Below are 21,334 nucleotides of genomic sequence, written 5' to 3' on the forward strand. Positions count from 1 at the left end.
TTCTACCTAGAGTTCTTACATAATTCTTATTAGATTTATATCTATGGACTTAAATTTTTAAGCCTTTGTAAATTATATATATTTTAATTAATTTTTTCTAGTTGACCATTACTGGTATATTAAATTTTTGGATATTGATTATACATCCAGTAATCCTATTAAATTTACTTATTGAGTCTAACAGTTTACCTGTGACTCCTCTGGATTTTCTCCATTCACAATAAAGTCATTGGTAATTTCTTCTTTAAATTGCTTTGAAGAATTCATCTGTAATACTCTAACTCACAGCTTGAAAAAAAATTTCAGTTAGAGAAACTGATATATAATATATATGTGTAGTAGTGTATCTTCTGTAAATCTTTAGGAGTTAGATTAAAACTATTTGCTTTATATTAGAACATTTGCATTATTGCCCTCAGCATGGAAGAATACAAGGACACCCAGTACACAAAGAACATGTTTATTTTCTCAGGAGCTCAGGAAATGCATATTCTGTATGCACTGCTCCCCTCCTCCCACCCCACACCCCCAACATAAACCCCAAGAGAAAAGAATGCTGGCTTTTGGCCAATCTGTATTTCCATGTCCATTCCTTTCTCTTCAAGCATGAAAGAAAACAAAAGACTGATTGAAATGATATATTTTATTTGCTCCTCTGAACATTATATTCTTCTCATGATATCAACATGATGCTATCTTATTTAACTTTTATAGAAGTCCTTTTCTTCCTACTTTCTTATCCTTTTTTTTCAAATCTCCTCCTTCCTGGGGTTACCAAGAAGTTACCAGTGTCCAGGCTAACTCCTTCTTGATAATGGAACTTGCCCTGCTTACAGAGAAGTAGGTCTGAGGTTGGAACCAGGTCTGCTTTGGCTGTGGCAGAAGGCAATGAAGACTAGTCCACCCACTGCTGGACCCAGACAACTAACACAAAATAAAGCACCAGAGCCTTTGGTTCTGTCTTCAGCAATATTTATTGGAAACAGCAACGCTTCCTGTGGGAAGACTTTATACATTAAGCAGTAAGATTTGCCTTTCACTCCACATGATCCACAACCGCAGGTGGCACATCCGAAGCAGCACATTAAACCTCTGAAAGAATCTGTACAGCTAGATAAATAGAACTCTGGATACCTAACAAGACTTTAGTGACTGATACAAAAAAACAACAACAACAACTCATAAGCATACGCATAGCACTGTACACACAAAATGAAGAGGAGATAGAAGAGACAGAAATAAATGTCGTTACTGAACTGCGAAAGAGTCTTGCATATGCAGCCACACATCTTAAACTGCTAAGCACAAAAATCATCTTTATTTGGTCCTCATTGAGGGCAGAATATGCACAAACGATGTTCAAAGAACACAAGGTGAAAGTGGAATGGGAAGATAGTTACTGTTTCTTGGTCTATGAACTAGTCGGGAAATGGTTTCGAGTGCTCTTCTTCTTGTGTTTCTGTACCAAATGGATTCATGAAACACGTAATTCATAAACAGAACTGAAGTGAAGACATCTGTTCCCCCTTCCGTGTACCTTCAGAAATGCCCTGTATACATCTCTGGTTTCTGTACAGCAAGAAAGGAAAGCTTGGAGACCAGGTCCTTTCCAATTCCTCATAGCAGAGAACCTCTTCAGCTCCTCCCACAACATGATGACCATCTTACTTAGAGATAAAATGGGAATCACCCTCTGGCTTTAACAGCAGGGAGGGAAGAAAACCAGCTGAACCTCAGAAATAGGCATAAGCAGGGGAACAAAGGAGACTCTTCAGAGAAGGCTTTGAACCCACACTCAACACTTTCTATGAGAGCGTCCAGGGATTCATTCATTCAGACAAGAAGATAATTTGCTGGTGAGGGAGGCTTTCTTGGACAGTTCTGTGACTCACACGTTTGGGAGGGGTTGATGTGAAAACAAGAACTTTCTCTTCTACTTAAACGGAGAACCTGAGACCTTGAGATGGCCCGCCAGTGATAGATAATATCTTCAGTAGGATGGTGGATCTGTGATGTGGCGCATGGTCAAATTCTCAGAGGCCACAGCCTCCTGAGAACTGGGTAAACAGCAGTTCTGTGACTACTGGCTGGTCTCAAATGGTACTGGAAAAGCACACGCCATGCCCACCAGGCTAAGAAGATACCATCCATCACCATGACTCCTGTGGGGTCACACAAGCCAACCAAACGTACTCAGCGGGGCTTGACGACTTGGACCACTGCAGCCTGCACTTGGGATGTATTGTAAGCGGCATTACCAAAGCAGTGGTTAAACCTAACTATCTGGGTCAAGAAGAGGTGAGGCAGCCAGCGTTAACATCCTAGTGGGGCAGAGCAACCAGAATCTCCACATAGTTGATGGGGAAGAAGCCTGACTGGCCGTGGAGCATGCCCTCATACCAGTTCTCATCAATCTGGTTAGTGAGTGTGATGACATCACCCTCTTTAAAACCCAGCTCCCCTTCATTTTCAGGTTCAAAGTCGTATAGAGCTCGGCAGCAGGGCTGATCCATTGGGGCACCTGGGGGGAAGAGCAGGAGAGAAGAACAGAGAGACAAGGGGAATTTAACACACGCGACTACTGCCTGCCTGGCTGCCCCCCGGGTTCCTCCCTCACTCCTCTTCCTGCTGAAGCGTCCTCCTGGCTCTGGTCCCCAGTGTCTGCTGCATGGCACCTTGCTCTCTGCCAGTCTTCAGAAGTTTTCTCACGTTTTTGGGAGTTGCTGAATTCCTGTTTCTTTTTCCAGTATTAAAATTTGGTCACATCTATTCTTTTGATACTTACAACACAGTTCATTGAGGCTGGCCTTCCTAACAATGTGCAGAGATGGAAGGCCCAATGACTTAAGGAGTCTTAGTGAGATCTGGACTTCCCAAGTGGCACTAGTGGTAAAGAACCCACCTACCAATGCAGGAGGCGTAAGAGACAAGGGTTCGATCTTTGGGTCGGAAAGGTCCCCTGGAGCGGGGCATGGCAACCCTCTCCAGTATTTTTGCCTGGGAAATCCCGTGAACAGAGGAGCCTAGTGAGCTACGGTCCGTAAGGCTGCAAAGAGTCAGACACAACTCAAGTGACTTAGCACAGCACAGCGAGATTTCGGTTCGTCATGGAGCACGGCCGAAATTCTTTCCACACTAGCACGCTACGATCTCTGCTACAGTTCATTACATGGACTATGTTTTGCAGCATCAGAATAACAGTGCGGTTCACACTTCTTAAAGACCTCAGTCTCTGGAAGTTGCTATAATATAGCAAAAAACAAGACAGTATAAAATGTTGTGTTCAAGTTCTTACTCTCTGTGACCTTGCATAAGGCACTTCAGTCTCAGTTTCTTTGTCTAAAATTGGAATGAACAGTTAGAACTCATTTCATGGTACTACTCTGGCTATTAAATGAGATTATATAAAAGTCATATAATTATACCTGTGCATTAATATACCGCATATATGACTATGATGTATGTCCATCAGAGCTATGGCATAGAAAAATAACATATTTTACCTTGATTTAAATAATGATGGATGGGCCCATATCTTAAAAGAGATCTATATTAAATCAGTAAGCATACTGACAGAGTAGGCATACACATATACTAATAAACTCAGAGAAGTGCATGCAGATCCGTGCCACCTAGATGGCTTTGAAGGGGAACAATAACATTTATTTATTTTTACTTAGAGAAAGCAAGTGAATGAGTCTCCAAGAGAAAAGTGGAATATGTGATTGGTTTCTGAGTGCCAGAGAACAGGTTACCTACAACTTACATGACTGGTCCTTGTAACCGGCTAACTTCTAAAAACCACGCTGCCATCCACACCCAGAGTGCTCTGGGCAGCAGAGCTCAGCCCAAGGGGCAGAGAGCTCCTGCCATCATCACACTCCTTACTTCTTCCCTCTGTCATCTCCTGAGGATGCCTGTGTTTCCTCCCATCGAACACTCAGCACTGGGGATGCAGGAAACACAGAAGAAAGCGGCATATCCTTACAGTCCACATCTAGTATCAGACAGTTCCTCTTCTTCAACCAAGCAGATCACTAAGGCTGAACATATCACAAGCACAGGCTCTTATCCGATCTGCGTGTAGCGGGTGGACAGCAGTGGTGTCAGCTAAAAGGATTCATTACTGGGATTACACCAATATCCTTGATAGAAAATAAGTTTCCACTTTTATTGTTCCAACCTGTTACCACAGCACAGTGAACTGGCTGGAGGGTAGGGAGAGGAGGAAAGTCGAGCAGCTACTGAGACTCAGAATATGTTCATCTGCAAATATATTCACCTACATGTTTCGTTGACCCCAAAAATCCAACAGTTTCCTAGAGCTGCTGTCTGTGGGTTATAAGTGAGTATATGTGGGCACTCACTGTCCAGGGGCATTCATCTTTATTCAGGCAAGATTCACAGAAGCAGAAAAAAAACCATGACTTTAAGACCACAAAGTCAGGTCAAAATCAAATGTGTTTGCTGCAGCAGGTAAGTGTGGGCTGATGGTGGACAGTGAGAGAAAAAGGGACTTACAGAGAAAGTTTAATAGAGGAGAGAGAGTACAAGAGAGGAAGCGGGAGTCAATGAGACAAGAAGGAACTCCATTAAGTTTCTGTCTGACAACACCATTCTGTAAGAAATATATTACTGTGTATTCCTCATGTAGCCAGACTGAACCACTCCTAGAATTTCTGAAGTGTGTCAACTGGGGGTGCCCAAGGCCTGTGGAATGGGTTCTGCAGCTATCAGCTCCTTACCTGCAGGTTTGGGGGTGCCTGTGTGGGAGAGGCCCCCATTGGGCTGAGTGCTGTCCCCAGTAGAAAACTCCAGGCTCATTCGAGGTTTAGGCTGATACTCCCTTCTTGGCTGGGATGAAGCTTGTCTTATTCTGCATTAAAAAGAAAAAGGGGATGCAGCCAATTAAGACGCAAAAAGGAAAGCCATAAAATCCAGAAAATACTTAGGTTACCCACCCATCTACCATTGTGGAATATGAGAAAGGATCCTTAGTTTTCTTTTCTGTGTCTTTCTCCATATTTTATGCCAAAGTCACACTCTCTATGGTTGTACCCTCACTGTCTTCATTCTTCCTCTCACTTTCTCCCTCATTTACTCAGAGCTCACTTTGTAAGGATGCACTGTGTTAGGTGCCAGGAACACAAAGACCAATAAGTCACAGGTCTCACCCTCAAGCTTATGGTCTGGTGGGAAGACAGAACATAAACAACTGATTACTGTAAACTGTAGTAAACACTATTATGGAGATCGGCATAAAATGTTATAGGAACACAGAGGTGGAGCTGGGGGTGAGGAGTCTACCTGTCCATGGAGAAGTCAGAGAGGGTTTGAGGAGAAAAGTAAAAGATGGTTAGCAGTCATTTCTAGATGAATAGCTGTTCCCAGAAGACAGTTATTCCCTGCTGAACTTGAGAATGTGTGGAGGGAGGAGAGGAGGAAATACGGTATAGTTTGGGTACAGCACAGAGGAAGAAGAAAGAATCCAAGTGAGACAGGAGGAAGTGGGAAAGGTACAGGCAGCAAACCTGCACACCCCGAAGTGTTTTCCACAGCGCCAGAAGTTCACTAAGCAAAGTGCATGGCCAGTCTGCAAGTGTGGGGGGAGTTTAGGGTATGGCAATTGTAGACTGACAGTGGCTCTGAACATAGTTCAGAGCGAAAAAAGAAAAGTGGCCTTCATGCTCAGCAGATGTCACAAAGATACATTATGTTTCTTTAGTATGATGAAATGCATGGTTTTCAATCCTCCTAGAGGCTTCAGAGCATTATACATGTTTCCACGAGGGTTCACTGTCCAAACACTAGTCACGGAAGACACTGAGGAGAGGAAGAGGCTGGCCACATGGGAACAGGCTGAGGCAGTTTCTCATAACACAGCCCTATACCTGCAGGAGGCCCTGTGCATTTATAGCCATATCAGCTCTTAGAGCCTAATCTGGCCATAAGCTGAGAATAAAATCTCTTGAGGCAATCCTTTGCTGTGCATACATTCAGCTCAAATAAAATAACACATATGACACAGCGCAGGGCCACCACACACAGCTGGGCAGGCTGTGCCCCACAGCCCTAATAACTAAACCACCCAGCCAGGCTAGGGGCCCATCTGAGCAGGCGGGCCAGGCATGAGTAATCAGCCCCTCCGAGGGACCGCATCGCCACTTAGAGAAACACAAAGTGTGAAACGACGCAGGCTTTCCAAGAGGTTGTGCTTACACTGGAGCCCCGGTGGCACCGCGGCATGACCCTGAGCCCAGGTCTGTGGTCTGTTAGGTGAGGTTAACAACGCTTGGTTTATGGGGCTGTTATGTGATTGATGATGATCTGCCTTCAGTGCCCACGGCACAGCTGGCCGGCAAATCACATCCATTATCATTAGTAGCCTCCTGGGGGTCCCATCAAAGTATTACCTAAGTACTGATTGCTCATACAACACATGACGATTGTTGTTTAGTCACTAAGTTGTGTCCAACTCTTCAGTGACCCCATGGACTGCAGCTCACCAGGCTCCTCTGTCCACAGGATTTCCCAGGCAACAATACTGGAGTGGGTTGCCATTTCTTTTTCCAGGGGATCTTCCCGACCCAGAGATCAAACCTACGTCTCCTGCATTGGCAGGTAGATTCCTCACCACTGAGCCACCAGGGAAGCCCAAACACAACATTAGGAAGGAATGAAGCAAAGTGAAGGAAATGAAGGAAATCAGAGCCTAAGACAGTATAAAATCAAAACAAATGATTCACAAGTTGCTTATGTAGGATCAGTAGGAATGCTGAGGGAAGTTTTTCTTCTAATGTATTCTAATATTTCCACTTCTTTATACACCATTTCATAGCAAGAAAATGGAAATGGAAAATGCAGGGAGCTGTACAATACCTTTCCTCCAGTCTGACAGTGACCTGCTGCAGGATCTGGACGGCCTGCTTATGGTATTCCAGCTGGGCTTGGACGAGCGCAGACAGCTGGCTCACCTGCTCGATCTGCAGATCAATGGGGGAATCACGTCTTAGTTATCAGGTTACAGTCCTTAATCATCTGCTACTGCTCAGTCCAAATGACACAGCTACCCCTGACATACAGCCCAGTGCTCAGCGGTGCCCATGAATGTGCAGTGAGCCAGGCTAACTGATAGTTTTGCAGGTAACAAATTGATTAAAGATAAGAAAGCATCCCTGTGCTTGGAAACTCTAGTTCTAGGAGAAGAAACATTAGTTAGAATCCTCCCAGAGATCACAAAGCTCTCATTAAACAGTCTCATGCTTAGCCACAACCTTCTGATTAGGATTTAGCTTCCTTGATTGATTTTCTATAGGACAAAAGATGCATTGACAAGAACATTCTTTGCTCTCTATACTTCTTATGCTAAGTCAGTATCAGTGCTGTTAATAAAAATGTAAATATTGATTTCTCATATGAGGCACTATGGGAGACAGTGTAGTTTGACAGAAAATCTTTTGTTCTCTCTGACCCTCATTTGTAATGTAAAAGGGTTGGGTTAAGTGACACCTTGAGCTCTCTCCACCTGTAATATTCTGAGCATCCTTGGCTACTCTTCATGTTGTGTCTTATGATGTGATCCAGTTGAACAGTGGCCTCTGAGTGAATAGAGGCAATGCTACCCCATGAGTATTGGAGTGGGGCTGGGTCCTTGGTGAAGAGAAGGAACGCTATGACTCAGGTCACCCTCTTCCTCATGGTGTTCCTCCTCAGTAGGTAGATGGACACATTGTTTTACATAATCACAAACTAGCAATGTTTCTGGAGAGTTTGGAAGTCTGGATATGTTCAACATGCCTTCCCTGTCACCAGTCAAGGGGGGTGGCAAGTACCTAAAGGTTCTGTAAACATCTTGGCAGAAGCTGGTGAGCAACTGATGGGGCTAGAGGTGAAGATGAGCAAGGACAGAAAATCTGGTCTTATGACATGAGTGGTTAGAAAGCAACTTTTAAAGCCATGAAAAATAATTCAGCACTCTGGAAATGTGAAGGCAACTTTTAAACTATCTCACCTATGTCCCAAATGTAGTATCTATGTGACAATCTTCAACCTTAATTGTAATTACCTTTGGAAAGAAAAGGTTGACTTTACCTCAAAATATATACCATCTTAACCATACAGAAAGCTGAGCAATGAAGATTCAATGCCTTTGAACTGTGGTGTTGGAGAAGACTCTTGAGAGTCCCTTGGACTGCAAGGAGATCCAACCAGTCCATCCTAAAGGAAATCAATCCTGAATATTCATTGGAAGGACTGATGCTGAAGCTGAAGCTCCAATACTTTGGCCACCTGATGTGAAGAACTGACTCACTGAAATAAGACCCTGATGCTTGGAAAGACTGAAAGCAGAAGGGGAAGGGGATGATAGAGGATGAGATGGTTGGATGGCATCACTGACTCGATGGACATGAGTTTGAGCAAGCTCCAGGAGATGGTGATGGGATGGGGAAGCCTGGTATGTTGTGGTCCATGGGGTCGCAAAGGGTTGGACATGACTGAGTGACTGAACTGAACTTAACATATATTGGACACATACTTACTGACTACATTGACTGATTTTCTTATTTAATCTGAAATCAATTTGCCTTACATTTCACATTTCAACAGAATATTTGTTTAAACTATTGGACTTATATAGGTCATCTGAAAGTGAAAGTTACTCAGTTGTGTCTGACTCTTTGTGATGTCATAGACTGTAGCTGGCCAGACTCCTCTGTCATGGGATTCTCTAGGCAAGAATACTGGGGTGGGTAGCCATTCCCTTCTCCAGGGGATCTTCCTAACCCAGGGATTGAACCCAGGTCTCCAGCATTGCAGGCAGATTCTTTACCATCTGAGCCACCAGGGAAGCCCAGGTCATCAGAAACATTCTTTATCTCCCTACTATTTATAATAGTTTATTAGCAGACAAAAATCTAGTTACACCAAACGTTTTATTGTGCTGTCACCTCTGTGTGTGTGTGTGTGTGTGTGTGTGTGTGTGTGTGCTCATTTGTATCTGACTCTTTGCTACCCCATGGACTGGAGCCTGCCAGCTCCTCTGTCCATAGAATTTTTCTATGCAAGAATACTGGAATGTGTTGCTGTATCCTACTGCAGGGTCTCTTCCTGAACCAGGGATTGAACCCGAGTCTTGTGTCTCCCTCACTGGGAGGTGGATTCTTTATCACCCGAGTACCATCTGGGAAGCTTACAGCAAACTACAGGAATATAGAAACAGCTTTACAGTTTCTCAGTCTACTTTGTAATTTTAAATTATTCTTAAAAATAACCACCTACTGAAGCTTTCATCACATAGTACTATCAGTCATTCACATTTTAAATTACATAACCCTTTAACACATTAATCCTGTTTCTCAAAGGTGAAGTTAAATTAAAAACCACAGGGGAGTCACTTACATCCATCTCTAAGAGATTGAACATGCTTGACTCAGCAATTTCCTTAGACTCATCAAATTTCTCCAGAGCTTGACGTAACTCTTCATCAGGAATCTTGCCTTGTCGTTTCTTCTTGTAATCAAAGTCCAGGCGTCGACCCTCCAACTTCTTTAGATGATGCTGAAAAAATCAAGGGCAGAAATGTGCTTTGAAGGGACCTATGGAAAAGGACTATTTACAGCTCACTTCCCCACCATGCCTATTTGCTTCCAAAATAAGGCAGGCTAAGTTCTAAAACATCACATCACCAGAGAAATAAAGAAACACACATCAATGGGGGCAAATGCTTCTAAAGGCTAAGACATTTATGTTTGGGAAACACCTTTAAAAATAATTAACAGCAAGAAAGATATTGTGGAAAATACTGATGCCCTTTACTGTCTGCCCCTGCTGGGTCAAAGCTAAGGTGGAATATATGCCTCTCCACCCTATGACTAGGTGTGGAAGCTAGGAAGGTGTGTACACACCCTACAGGTTTAAAAAGCACAGGCATAGGGGGCTCACAAGTCTCCATCTTCAAGGAAATGGTATCTCGTGGGAAGGCAGAGGAAAAATGGTTTCCTTGAAATGAAGTGAGAAAGAAAAGTATTCTTCCTTTTCATATCATAGAACATTAGTGCTGGAGGGGATTTATTTTTGAGGTAATCCAGTCTATTAGAATCACCTTAAGATGCTTACTAAAACTACTGATTCTTGATCACCTGAATTAGAATATCCAGGGCTAGGGCCTAGGCAACTCAGTCTCAGCACTTACCCTAGCAGACTGATGCAGCTTTAGGAGAATCATGGATTAATTTCAGTCTCCCATCTGACAGATGATGACACTGAGTCTGAAGACCTAACTTCAGAGGGACCTTCGTCAGGACCTAACCCCCAACACTGCACAGCAGTTCCTCTTTGCATCACCCCTGGATGCACACATGCCAGGTGTAGGACTGCCCAGCCTTGCCCCAACGCCTCCAGTAACCAATTAGCAAAGTAGTTTCGCAAAGCCACAAAGTATTTTTTTCCTACGAGCTGCCGTGTCCCATACTAATGGGTGGGAAAAAATGTGCTGGATTTCTCTTGACCCTGCGTGTTCAGGGAGTGAGAGGGAAGGAAGTGAAAATGAAGTTGGGAGTGGGGAAGAAATGACAAGGAGGGAGGAAGAATATCCTTGACTGTCCTGCCACCGCACACCCTGCCTCCAGCCCATGCCCTGTCCAAACTAAGTACTTGTTCCTTTGGAGGGAATATCCTTTTTAAAATGTCTGGACCTGCAGTCAGCTGCAAGACAGAGCACTGGAATCAGAGAGACATGTTAGGTTTGGAGTGAATCTGCCACCTAGCAATAGCGTGACAGGGTTGAAGATTTAAGCTAGAGATTGCAGAGACTTCATTTATCTGAAAATCAAATTTCAGACAAGTTAAACAGATATCTGTTGAAAGAATGAATGAGCAAACATTACACACCTAGTTAGAGGTTAAAGCCAGTTAAACATTATTTATTTGGAAAAACTAAACTGTTCTACATGTTTTAGAAAGGATAGTTGGGTATTCTTCCTCAAGTCTAACAACCATTATGAAAACACAAGTTTATAGAGTAAAAGAACTATGTATACAAGCTAACAACTTGTACGGCTGGTATTTTAGAGGGTGAAATCATCTCAGAAAACAGAATAATTAATAAAATTGTGTAGTCAGGGAAAGAATATCCTTCTGGAGAAAAATGCTTGAAAAACTTGAAAACTGAACATGGAGAAATTAAATGTAATACTCGTGAGTGGCACAGTCATAATAGTGGGGTAAAAAGTACTACATTTATCATTTATCTTGATTTTTCATGCTGGATTTTTTGCAGTTCACATGCTCAGTGTTGACAACATGCATGGTAAGTTTTAAAAAGTGTTTCCTAAAGGAAAGGGGGACCTGCATCTGTACAATTCCAACATCCAGTTCCCAAATAACTAGTAGCAGGTACCTGAATTTCCCTCAGATCTTTGTCATGAAGATTCTGAAGGGGGTCAATGAAGTTCTGCTTCACTTCCATGTCCAAGGAGTCCTTTACCTCCGAGAGTTCCCTCATGGCCTCCCCCACCTCACCAAGCGCTGGGCCTGCAAGGTAATAAGGAAGCCCTTGAACATTAAAGAACAAAGATGAAATGCAATTGCAATAACAGGGCTCATCACAGACCAAACCCAGGAACAGCTGCCTGTCTTCTGAAGACAACCAAGACAAGAGACAGAACATAATGCCCTCTGGAGATCAGTGTATCTTCCATCTGAGACAGCTCATCAAAGTTCACTGAGTACAGCAGACTCAGTGCCCCTGGGGGTGGGGGCTGGCATTCCTCACTATAGATCACATAAAATCTTGTTTTTCCTTTGAAAAGGAATTGGAAGCTCCCTACCCTCCATTGGAGGAGCCTCTTGAAGAAAGTGAAAGAGGAGAGTGAAAAAGTTGGCTTAAAGCTCAACATTCAGAAAACTAAGATCATGGCATCTGGTCCTATCACTTCATGGGAAATAGATGGGGAAACAGTGGAAACAGTGGCTGACTTTATTTTTTGGGCTCCAAAATCACTGCAGATGGTGACTGCAGCCATGAAATTAAAAGACGCTTCCTCCTTGGAAGGAAAGTTATAACCAACCTAGGCAGCATATTAAAAAGCAGAGACATTACTTTGCCAACCAAGGTCCATCTAGTCAAGGCTATGGTTTTTCCAGTGGTCATGTATGGATGTGAGAGTTGGACTATAAAGAAAGCTGAGCGCCAAAGAATTGATGCTTTTGAACTCTGGTGTTGGAGAAGACTCTTGAGAGTCCCTTGGACTGCAAGGAGATCCAACCAGTCCATCCTAAAGGAGATCAGTCCAGGGTGTTCATTGGAAGGACTGATGTTGAAGCTGAACCTCCAATACTTTGGCCACCTGATGCGAAGAGCTGACTCATTTGAAAAGACCCTGATGCTGGGAAAGACTGAGGGCAGGAGGAAAAGGGGACAACAGAGGACGAGATGGTTGGATGGCATCACTGACTCCAATGGATATGGGTTTGGGTAGACTCCAGCAGTTGGTGATGGACAGGGAGGCCTGGCGTGCTGCAGTTCATGGGGTCACAAAGTCAGACATAACTGAGTGACTGAACTGAACCCTCCTTTATAAGTACTTGTGCATGTGTGCTAAGTCACTCCAGTCGTGTCTGACTTTGTGACCCTATGGACTGCAGCCTGCCAGACTCCTCTGTCCATGGGATTTTCCAGGCAAGAATACCGGAGTGGGTTGCCATGCCCTCCTTCAGGGGATCTTCCTGACCCAGGGATCGAGCTCAGGTCTTATGTCTCCTGCATTGGCAGGTGGGTTCTTTACCACTAGCACCTTCTTTATTTTTATCTATTTATTTATTTTTGGCCACACTGTGTGGAGCATGGGACCTTAGTTCCCTGATCAGGGATCAAACCCATGACCCCTGCAGTGGAAGCGTTGAATTCTTAACCACTGGACGGCCAGGGAAGTCCCAAGTACTCGCTTTCCCCTAGAGGAGATCTGTTTAAGGTCAATGTATTCAGCAAAAATTTGGAAGGGAGAGCAGGGCTCAATCAGGAAGGACAGTCATTTGCTGTGATCTCACATTGTGAAGGAGTAAAAACAGAAGGTGGTTAGTATGGCAGCTGAGGGTCCAAGGAGAGTGAGGTAAAGGAATTCAGTAGGGGGTGTCACATTAGGTACCCTATACAGGTGAGCAGAAGCTAAGAAAAAGCTTGTGGAGTGGGGTGTTGACCCATGCTGAGTGTGACAGTTCCCTCTGCCCCAACGCTCAGTCACCACCAGACCACACAGTGGTAGATATCCAGGCATCTGGCTGTGTCTACCAGCTATGGTAATGATGGGATCTGGTGAGGGAGAAAGAAAATGAATAAAATTTCTAAGACAAATGACACTAAAAATGACCAAAACAACTCTGAAAACAAATATGGGGCTCATGTGTACAAGACCCAAAACTGAGAATCAAAATGGTCTTAATTATTTCCTGCAGGGTTTTTTTCAGTGGCACTAAGACCCCCAGGACAAATGAAAACGGAAAATGTGAGGAAGCACACGTTACCAAAGTTGCAGTCATCTCCAAGCTCTCTTCCAAACTTGAGCATGGCTTCTGCCAGCAGTGCCTCTGCCTGGGGGTAACCTGGCCCTTTCTCCTGACCGCGGATTTTTGACATGGTGTTGATCATGCTGAGTTTGGCTCTGGAAGCTGCAGGCAAAGAAATAAGAGACTTTCAAAGTAGGCAGTGTGATGTAGGAAAAACAGGGCTGGGTAGAGAATCAGGCCTTGAGCAGACTCTAAACCAGTTCAGCTACTGAAAATTGTACCTTCACCAATGTCTTCATCTGTAATATGTGCAGGGTGGTCCACAGATAAAACACAAGCATGCCCTTGTCATCACTAAGCTCTCCCTTTCAGAATCTCATGAGGAGCTGAACAGGAAAGGCGAAGCTCCCCAGGCGAAGGTCCCACCTTTGTGTCCTCCTGCCCATCTTCCCATGTCCTGTCCTCACTGCTGTGGCCATGCACTTCTTCTGTGGACCTGGGGAAGCACTTAGAAACCATGGGATTATGTGACCTCTAAGTTCCAGGACTCTACTTTTATATTTCAATTCTAGGAGCCTATGAACTGAAGGAAGAAATTCATTGCTAATTCTTGCAACATGGGCCTTCTGCCATGTTTCACTTCAGTTCAGTTCAGTTCAGTCGCTCAGTTGTGTCCGACTCTTTGCGACCCCATGAATCGCAGCACTTCAGGCCTCCCTGTCCATCACCAACTCCTGGAATTTACTCAAACTCATGTCCATCAAGTCGGTGATGCCATCCAGCCATCTCATCCTCTGTCGTCCCCTTCTCCGCCTGCCCCCAATGTTTCACTTAGACCATGTATAAAATAAAACTATTTGCAAAATCACTTCTTTACTAAGATTCTGACAGTAAACAGACCCATGAAGAACAGAAATATTGTGTTCATTAAAAATACTTAAGTACTTCACTTGAACATAACTGCTTCGGAAAATGAGTTTTGTGCCACAAAGACAGCATTTCAATTTCTCTTTTGCTTTTATTTTTATAGGAGAAGATGCCTAGAAGGTAAATCCAGTTTTCATGGAAGAAACAGCTTTATTAGGACACTGTTAGGCCCACTGATTAACTTGATGCTATGGTTTCTCAGGTTCATTATCAGAGTTGGGACTGTATATTAATGTAGGATTCCATCTGCATGGCAACCCCTTACAGAATCCCAGCTAATGCATACACTTCAGTATTTAGTGGCTGACGTTTCATCTTGAACATTATGTTCAAATAGGGTTTTATTTAAACTTTGGGTTTCAAAGGTTGAATCTGGAGACAAGGACAATTTTTACGAGAGGATCCCCTTCTAAGCCTGAGCCAGGGATATTGTAATGAACAAGACACCTATGGTCTCTACCTTAACAAAGCTTACAAGGTAGCACCTATTTTAAAAGCAATTAGAGTGAAGTGTGTATACCAAGTGTCATGCAGGGAGATTACAGCAAGTCACAAAAATATAGCAACTCCCTAGTTTGTATGGGTGGGCCCTGCAAAGAAGGCTTTGGGAGAGAAGCATCTTTAAACTTTCAGTCACATAATGATTAGCTGTTAGTCCTGCTAATAGCAATATGCAAAGCCTGGTGGTACCTGGCTGGAAAAATATAAGAATATAAAATTCACATTTTCTTTACTCCTCATAGAAAAGTGTATCATACATAGTTTTAAAAATTGAAAATGGCATATGAAGACACATTTTTGGGGGGAATAATATCATTAGAGTTTATATTCAAAGATTTTTCTACAATAAGCCATATTTGAAATCCAGGAAAGACAGAGTCCCTGAAAGCGTACACATAGTATAGTGAGGCATCAGATACGTAACAGTGGCAGCAAATATGATAAAAGCAGTACACACAAGGTATCAGGGGAACAAAGAGAAGGAATAACAGCAGCACAAATAAAACTGAACTAAGCAGACGTCAGACAGTAAGACGGAGCAAATGAATAGAAGGAAAGAAGATAAGTGGAGATCAAACAAACAGGGTAATGAAACCACACATGGTGGTTAATCCTTTCAAATCCTGTTTTGACCATTTTGCACTCTAAAGATTTATTCCTTTTAGGAAAGCTGGTTACTGATTTGTGCTTATATCTTGGTTCTGCTGAGAGCTGTCTTCTGGTAAGTAATTACCTGAAGTAATTGTAATAGTTAAATATACTGTGGCTGATTTCCAGATTCATCATTTTGAATGTTGTTCAACTGTGAAGAACTTTATTCTTCCACTAACTACTGAAGAACATCTTAAATATGTTCTACATTTTCATGCGCAGAAAACCATGTTCTATTAGTTTATCTGTTTCTTCAAATTAAAATATTTACCTAGTGATTCATATATTTGGAGAAACAGGCTTTTACATTTATTCACAACTATTAAGTATTTTTAAGACTCTTGGATTAGTAAGCTTCTGTGTTCTTGAAAAACATCATCAGATCTCTACACTAACTTTTTTTTTTGCTTCACAACTTTGTGTGTCATCCTTGCATAGGGGCCGTGATAATCTTTTCTGTATTGTTCCAATTTTAGTACATATGCTACCAAAGTGAGCACTAAATTAACCATTTTTAAGTGTTAACATAAGTGTTTTAAAATGATTTTTAAAAGCAGTACTTTAAGAAACAGAGAGGAAGCCTGGAAATTACAAATCAAAGAAACTAAAATTCCTATAATCTCAGTCTAGATAGCATCACCAAGTTGAATCTGCTCCTAGGCACCTTTCTCTTGTTTTCTAGAGGGATCTAACGCCTTTTCTTCATATTATCTTTATGTCTGCCATACCTTTAGTTTTTCTTTCAAATCATTACGATCTCTGTAACTAGGCCCCCATCTTTACTCTCCCACCTTCACTATTCTAGTTCAAGTTGCTCCCACTAAGTTTATTACAGAAACAGCTTCCAAAAAACAACTTCTCCCCTGGCCCATGAGAGCAGGATACTGGTATGTTGCTCTGCATATCTCCTAGACAGGATTAGTGTAAAGCTGTACATGCCATAGATGTGTAACCCTGACTGCTGAAAAAGAATAAATGCATAAACAGACTATCTTGGAAATTCATAGATGATCATGGCAGTGGTTTTCATAAGGAGATGCTGCTCACCACTAATACAGAAAGCCTGTGCACAGAAATGAAGACCCAGCACAGTCAAAAAGAACTAAATAAAGTTATTTTTAAAAGCTTTAAAAAACTATTTTTTTTCTTTTTGTTCATTTATTTTTATTAGTTGGAGGCTAATTACTTCACAATATTGTAGTGTTTTTTGTCATACATTGACATGAATCAGCCATGGATTTACATGTATTCCCCATCCCGATCCCTCCTCCCACCTCCCTCTCTACCCGATCCCTCTGGGTCTTCCCAGTGCACCAGGCCCGAGCACTTGTCTCATGCATCCAACCTGGGCTGGTGATCTGTTTCACTATAGATAATATACATGTTTCGATGCTGTTCTCTTGAAACATCCCACCCTTGCCTTCTCCCACAGAGACCAAAACTCTGTTCTGTACATTTGTGTCTCTTTTTCTGTTTTGCATATAGGGTTATCATTACCATCTTTCTAAATTCCAGATATATGTGTTAGTATACTGTAATGGTCTTTATCTTTCTGGCTTACTTCACTCTGTATAATGGGCTCCAGTTTCATCCATCTCATTAGAACTGATTCAAATGAATTCTTTTTAACGGCTAAGTAATATTCCATGGTGTATATGTACCACAGCTTCCTTATCCATTCGTCTGCTGATGGGCATCTAGGTTGCTTCCATGTCCTGGCTATTATAAACAGTGCTGCAATGAACATTGGGGTGCACGTGTCTCTTTCAGATCTGGTTTCCTTGGTGTGTATGCCCAGAAGTGGGATTGCTGGGTCATATGGCAGTTCTACTTCCAGTTTTTTAAGAAATCTCCACACTGTTCTCCATAGCGGCTGTACTAGTTTGCATTCCCACCAACAGTGTAAGAGGGTTCCCTTTTCTCCACACCCTCTCCAGCATTTATTGCTTGTAGACTTTTGGATAGCATGAAAAGATGCTCAACATCACTAATTATCAGAGAAATGCAAATCAAAACCACAATGAGGTACCATTACACGCCAGTCAGGATGGCTGCTATCCAAAAAACTATTTTATATTTTAATAATATGAGCATATATTACTTCCATTATGAAGAACTAAATTTAACATAGTTCCCACTTCCTTTTCCAGCAGGAGACCTAATTTAGTCGTGGAACTGGATAAACAGTACTCACAGTGTCTTCATAGTCCGAGCACTGCTCTAACCTCATGGGTCTTTCCACTAAAAAGTTCTACTGAAAACTATATTCAGTGCTGCAAAGAGAATTGGCTAGGAAGAGAGAAGCTCATGAGGATTAACAGGTGAAATACCATCAAGAAAAAAAACATCAGAGGCAAGGTCTCAGTGAGTCCACATGTAGGTGATTTCTGGAAGGAAAGGCATTGGGTCAACTGAAACAGCAGGAAGTGACATCAGGGTGATCAAAAAAGGCTGATGCAGCCCCCAGAGGGCTTCTACGGCTTTGTCTTCTGCTAAGAAAGGGGGTGGGGGAAGGCAGTTTCTTTTTTGTCCTCAAAAATCCAGATTATCTTTTCAGGAAGAGAAACAGGGGCAGCCAAAGCTCGATCAAATCAGCTCCTGACTCTAAAGCATCGTCTGCAGCATCCCTTGACGTGCTTTTTAATTCTGGGCACAGCCGAAGGGAAGCCAAAGCTCTGCTGAGAGTGAAACAGAAGCTCTCGTCACGCTACCAGATGGACTTATTCTCCTCTGACCTAAAAGTGGTGTCCCTGTGAGTCACTGCTTGGTCTCTCCTAAGTAACTAGCATGGTAACTAACTGGAATGTGGAAAACGCAGAACTTCTGCTAAACCTAAATTTAAAAAAATTCATCTATTAATTCAAATGAACAGAAAAACAAACCATTAGATCTTGTCTCTCATGAAAAGCAGCATAGGACATTAAAATACACATTAGTTTTGGCTCATTCGAACAAAGGAAAAAAATCCAGGCTTCAAATCTTGCTAGATATGTATCCCTGAGCATCAATTCTTTCTGAAGGCAGTTATCACGGTTCAGTGATAAACAGCCAAAAAAGTAACCAGCACACACACACACCATAGGCGAAGGCACCCCTTTCTACCTTCCATGTTCTCTTTCTAGGGTGTGTGTGTGTGTGTGCGCGCGCGCGTGTGTGTGTGTGTGTGTGTGTGTGTGTGTGTGGAGTGTCCCACCACCAACCTGGTTGTAGGGGAAACTATATTTCCCAGAGCCCCTTCCCTGCATGTTTCCAAGCTAGAGTTGATCCAAAGTGAGGCCGTAGAAGATCTGGGAGGCAAAAGTGAAGCGGCAGCCATGCGCTCGAGCCTAGGATGAACCCAGGTTCCAGTGTGTCCTTGAGGTCATACTCTGTGCCTAGCTCTTCTTCTCGAATGTTGATTCTGGTGACCAAGAGTGCCCCCAGGCCCACCACAAGATTGTGCTGCCAGCTCACAGAGGGGGTGACCTTAAAGAGCCAACCAGCTTCCACAGCTTTCCTTCCATGCCAGCTGCCCTTTGCAGTGCCACTTCCAGAGCTGGGCCTGCCCACCCTCCAGATCCCCAGAAGTTTGTTTACCGGTCAGGGCTGCTCAGTGAACTTTCTCTGATCCTTAACCCCACTTTTTTGATCTTTACTTACCCAGCTCTTTCTACAACTATATAAGCTCTAGTTCCTTTAATAAATCTCTTAGTCCATAGTATCCACTATGGGTTTGCTTCCCTTACTGAATTCTGACCAATGCAGTGGCTAATGGTCTAGTATCTAAACTAACAAAATTTATGATCTATCCCTGATAGAGCCCTGAAAATAAGTCAATAAAAATGACCATAAAAATTTCAATTCTGCAACTCTGTTTTCAGGACAGACATAAAAGAAAACAGTTGTAGGTGGGAGTTAGCTGCTAATACTGGGAAGAACTTTTCCAGTAGTCATGTATGGATGTGAGAGTTGGACTATAACAAAAGCTGAGTGCCAAAGAATGGATGCTTTTGAACTGTGGTGTTGGAGAAGACTCTTGAGAGTCCCTTGGACTGCAAGGAGATCCAACCAGACCATCCTAAAGGAGATCAGTCCTGGGTATTCATTGGAAGGACTGATGTTGAAGCTGAAACTCCAATACTTTGGCCACCTGATGCGAAGAGCTGACTCATTTGAAAAGACCGTGATGCTGGGAAAGATTGAGAGCAGGGGGAGAAGGGGACGACAGAGGATGAGATGGTTGGATGGCATCACTGACTCAATGGACATGAGTTTGGGTGAACTCCGGAAGTTGGTGATGGACAGGGAGGCCTGGCGTGCTGCGGTTCACGGGTTCGCAAAGAGTAGGACACAACTGAGTGACTGAACTGAACTGAAGTGGGAAGAACACCAGAAAGGACAGCCGGTTTAATAAGGTGGGATTAAGACACAGACTTTGGAGTCAGATTGTCTGAGTCCAAATCCTGGCTATATTTCTTGCCAGATGATTTGGGCCTCATTTTACTCATCGGTAAAACAGTACTTCCTCCTTATTGGGTTAGGATGATGTAAGGATTAGATGATATATTGTATGTCACAATGTTGGTACATGATAAATCTTCAATAAATGTTGCCTATTTTTATGAATATCAGACATGCCAGTAAGTTCCCTGTGGGATTTTGTGTGAGTTACTTTACCTCTCAGGTTCTTCACTGATAAAAAGGTGAAAAAAAGGAGACAGTTGGATAATTACTAAAACTTTTCCAAGTTCTCTATATAAGGTGATTCTTCTTAGATAGAAGAATTCTCCAAGAAAGGCTTCACACACAGGAAACTTCAGCAGTTTTCTTAAGTTGCTAGGACTGTCCCTCTTCTTGGAATGACCTTCCCTCTCTACTTGCTCAACACAATACCAGGCACACCTTTTCTACAGTCTTTCCCAATTACCCTTTACCTCTACTGCCTCTGAGTAGACGTGATCCTTCCCTCATTTTATATCTCTACCATGCCCTGTACATACACTGATAGCTCACATGATACTTTATTTCTCTCTCTTCTGCATGTCTGGTTTGCTGCTACAAGCTGAGAAATTACATTCTACTGATTCTAGCACAGGGCCAAACATATAGCAGGCGCTTACTTAGTAACTGTGGGCTGACTGATTTTATTTAAAAATTCTGACTTTTTATATTATTTTCTGTATACATCATTTTTTCTAATCCTTAGAAAAGACTTCCCTGTTCAAAAGCACAACAGTCTCCTATTGTGCTCTGAACAGAGTGAAAGTCTGCTGATAAGATCTAACTACACAGAAACTCTGAGATCTGAAAGGATGATTTGGGAGAGCAGGTCATGCTGATGGCAATCTGGCTGATGTTTCCCTTGTATACAACCAGATTTTAAGATTTCCGAGGCTGCTGGGTCTTCTCATGTCTCCTGACTCCATTCTTTAAAATGCAGAAGGGTGGGACCTCATTTCCTATTCTCTTATTATTAAAACCGGGTCTCAGGAAGCAAGTCATCTCTCAACTACACCATGAAATGCTGCTTTATGGGAAAATGGTAAGAAGCTGATCATACAATCTCCTGAAATCAAGACAGAGGCTCTCCTTTTTTCCAACAAAAGAGGGCTCCTATGCTAAAGTATAAGCCCTAAGGGGATAAAAAAAGATCAATAAAAATCAATACATAGGGGAGCTGGAAACAATTATGTATCCCCCATTACAGAAAAATTATGAATTTGTACCCCCTGAGTGAAGTGAAAACGAAACTCGCTCAGTCATGTCCAACTCT

General features: G+C 42.7%; 1 protein-coding gene and 1 non-coding gene across 3 annotated transcripts in view; both read right to left on the minus strand.

The window, feature by feature from the left end:
- Window positions 1-976: 976 nt before the first annotated feature.
- Window positions 977-21,334, minus strand: part of SH3GL2 (SH3 domain containing GRB2 like 2, endophilin A1) — a 216,570-nt gene continuing 196,212 nt past the window's right edge. For both annotated transcript variants that reach the window (XM_061132257.1, XM_061132258.1), the window contains exons 4-9: window positions 13,522-13,665; window positions 11,399-11,532; window positions 9,400-9,558; window positions 6,880-6,983; window positions 4,746-4,876; window positions 977-2,521 (exon numbers count right to left, since the gene is read on the minus strand). In XM_061132257.1, coding sequence (XP_060988240.1) covers window positions 2,322-2,521; window positions 4,746-4,876; window positions 6,880-6,983; window positions 9,400-9,558; window positions 11,399-11,532; window positions 13,522-13,665 — 872 coding nt within the window. In that variant the 3' untranslated portion in view covers window positions 977-2,321. The remainder of the gene's footprint in view (window positions 2,522-4,745; window positions 4,877-6,879; window positions 6,984-9,399; window positions 9,559-11,398; window positions 11,533-13,521; window positions 13,666-21,334) is intronic.
- Window positions 15,976-16,082, minus strand: LOC133049056 (U6 spliceosomal RNA). The gene has a single exon (XR_009691212.1). It is a non-coding gene; the product is annotated as a U6 spliceosomal RNA (small nuclear RNA).

Source organism: Dama dama, chromosome 29, assembly GCF_033118175.1.
Source record: "Dama dama isolate Ldn47 chromosome 29, ASM3311817v1, whole genome shotgun sequence".
Taxonomy (NCBI): Eukaryota; Metazoa; Chordata; class Mammalia; order Artiodactyla; family Cervidae; genus Dama; species Dama dama.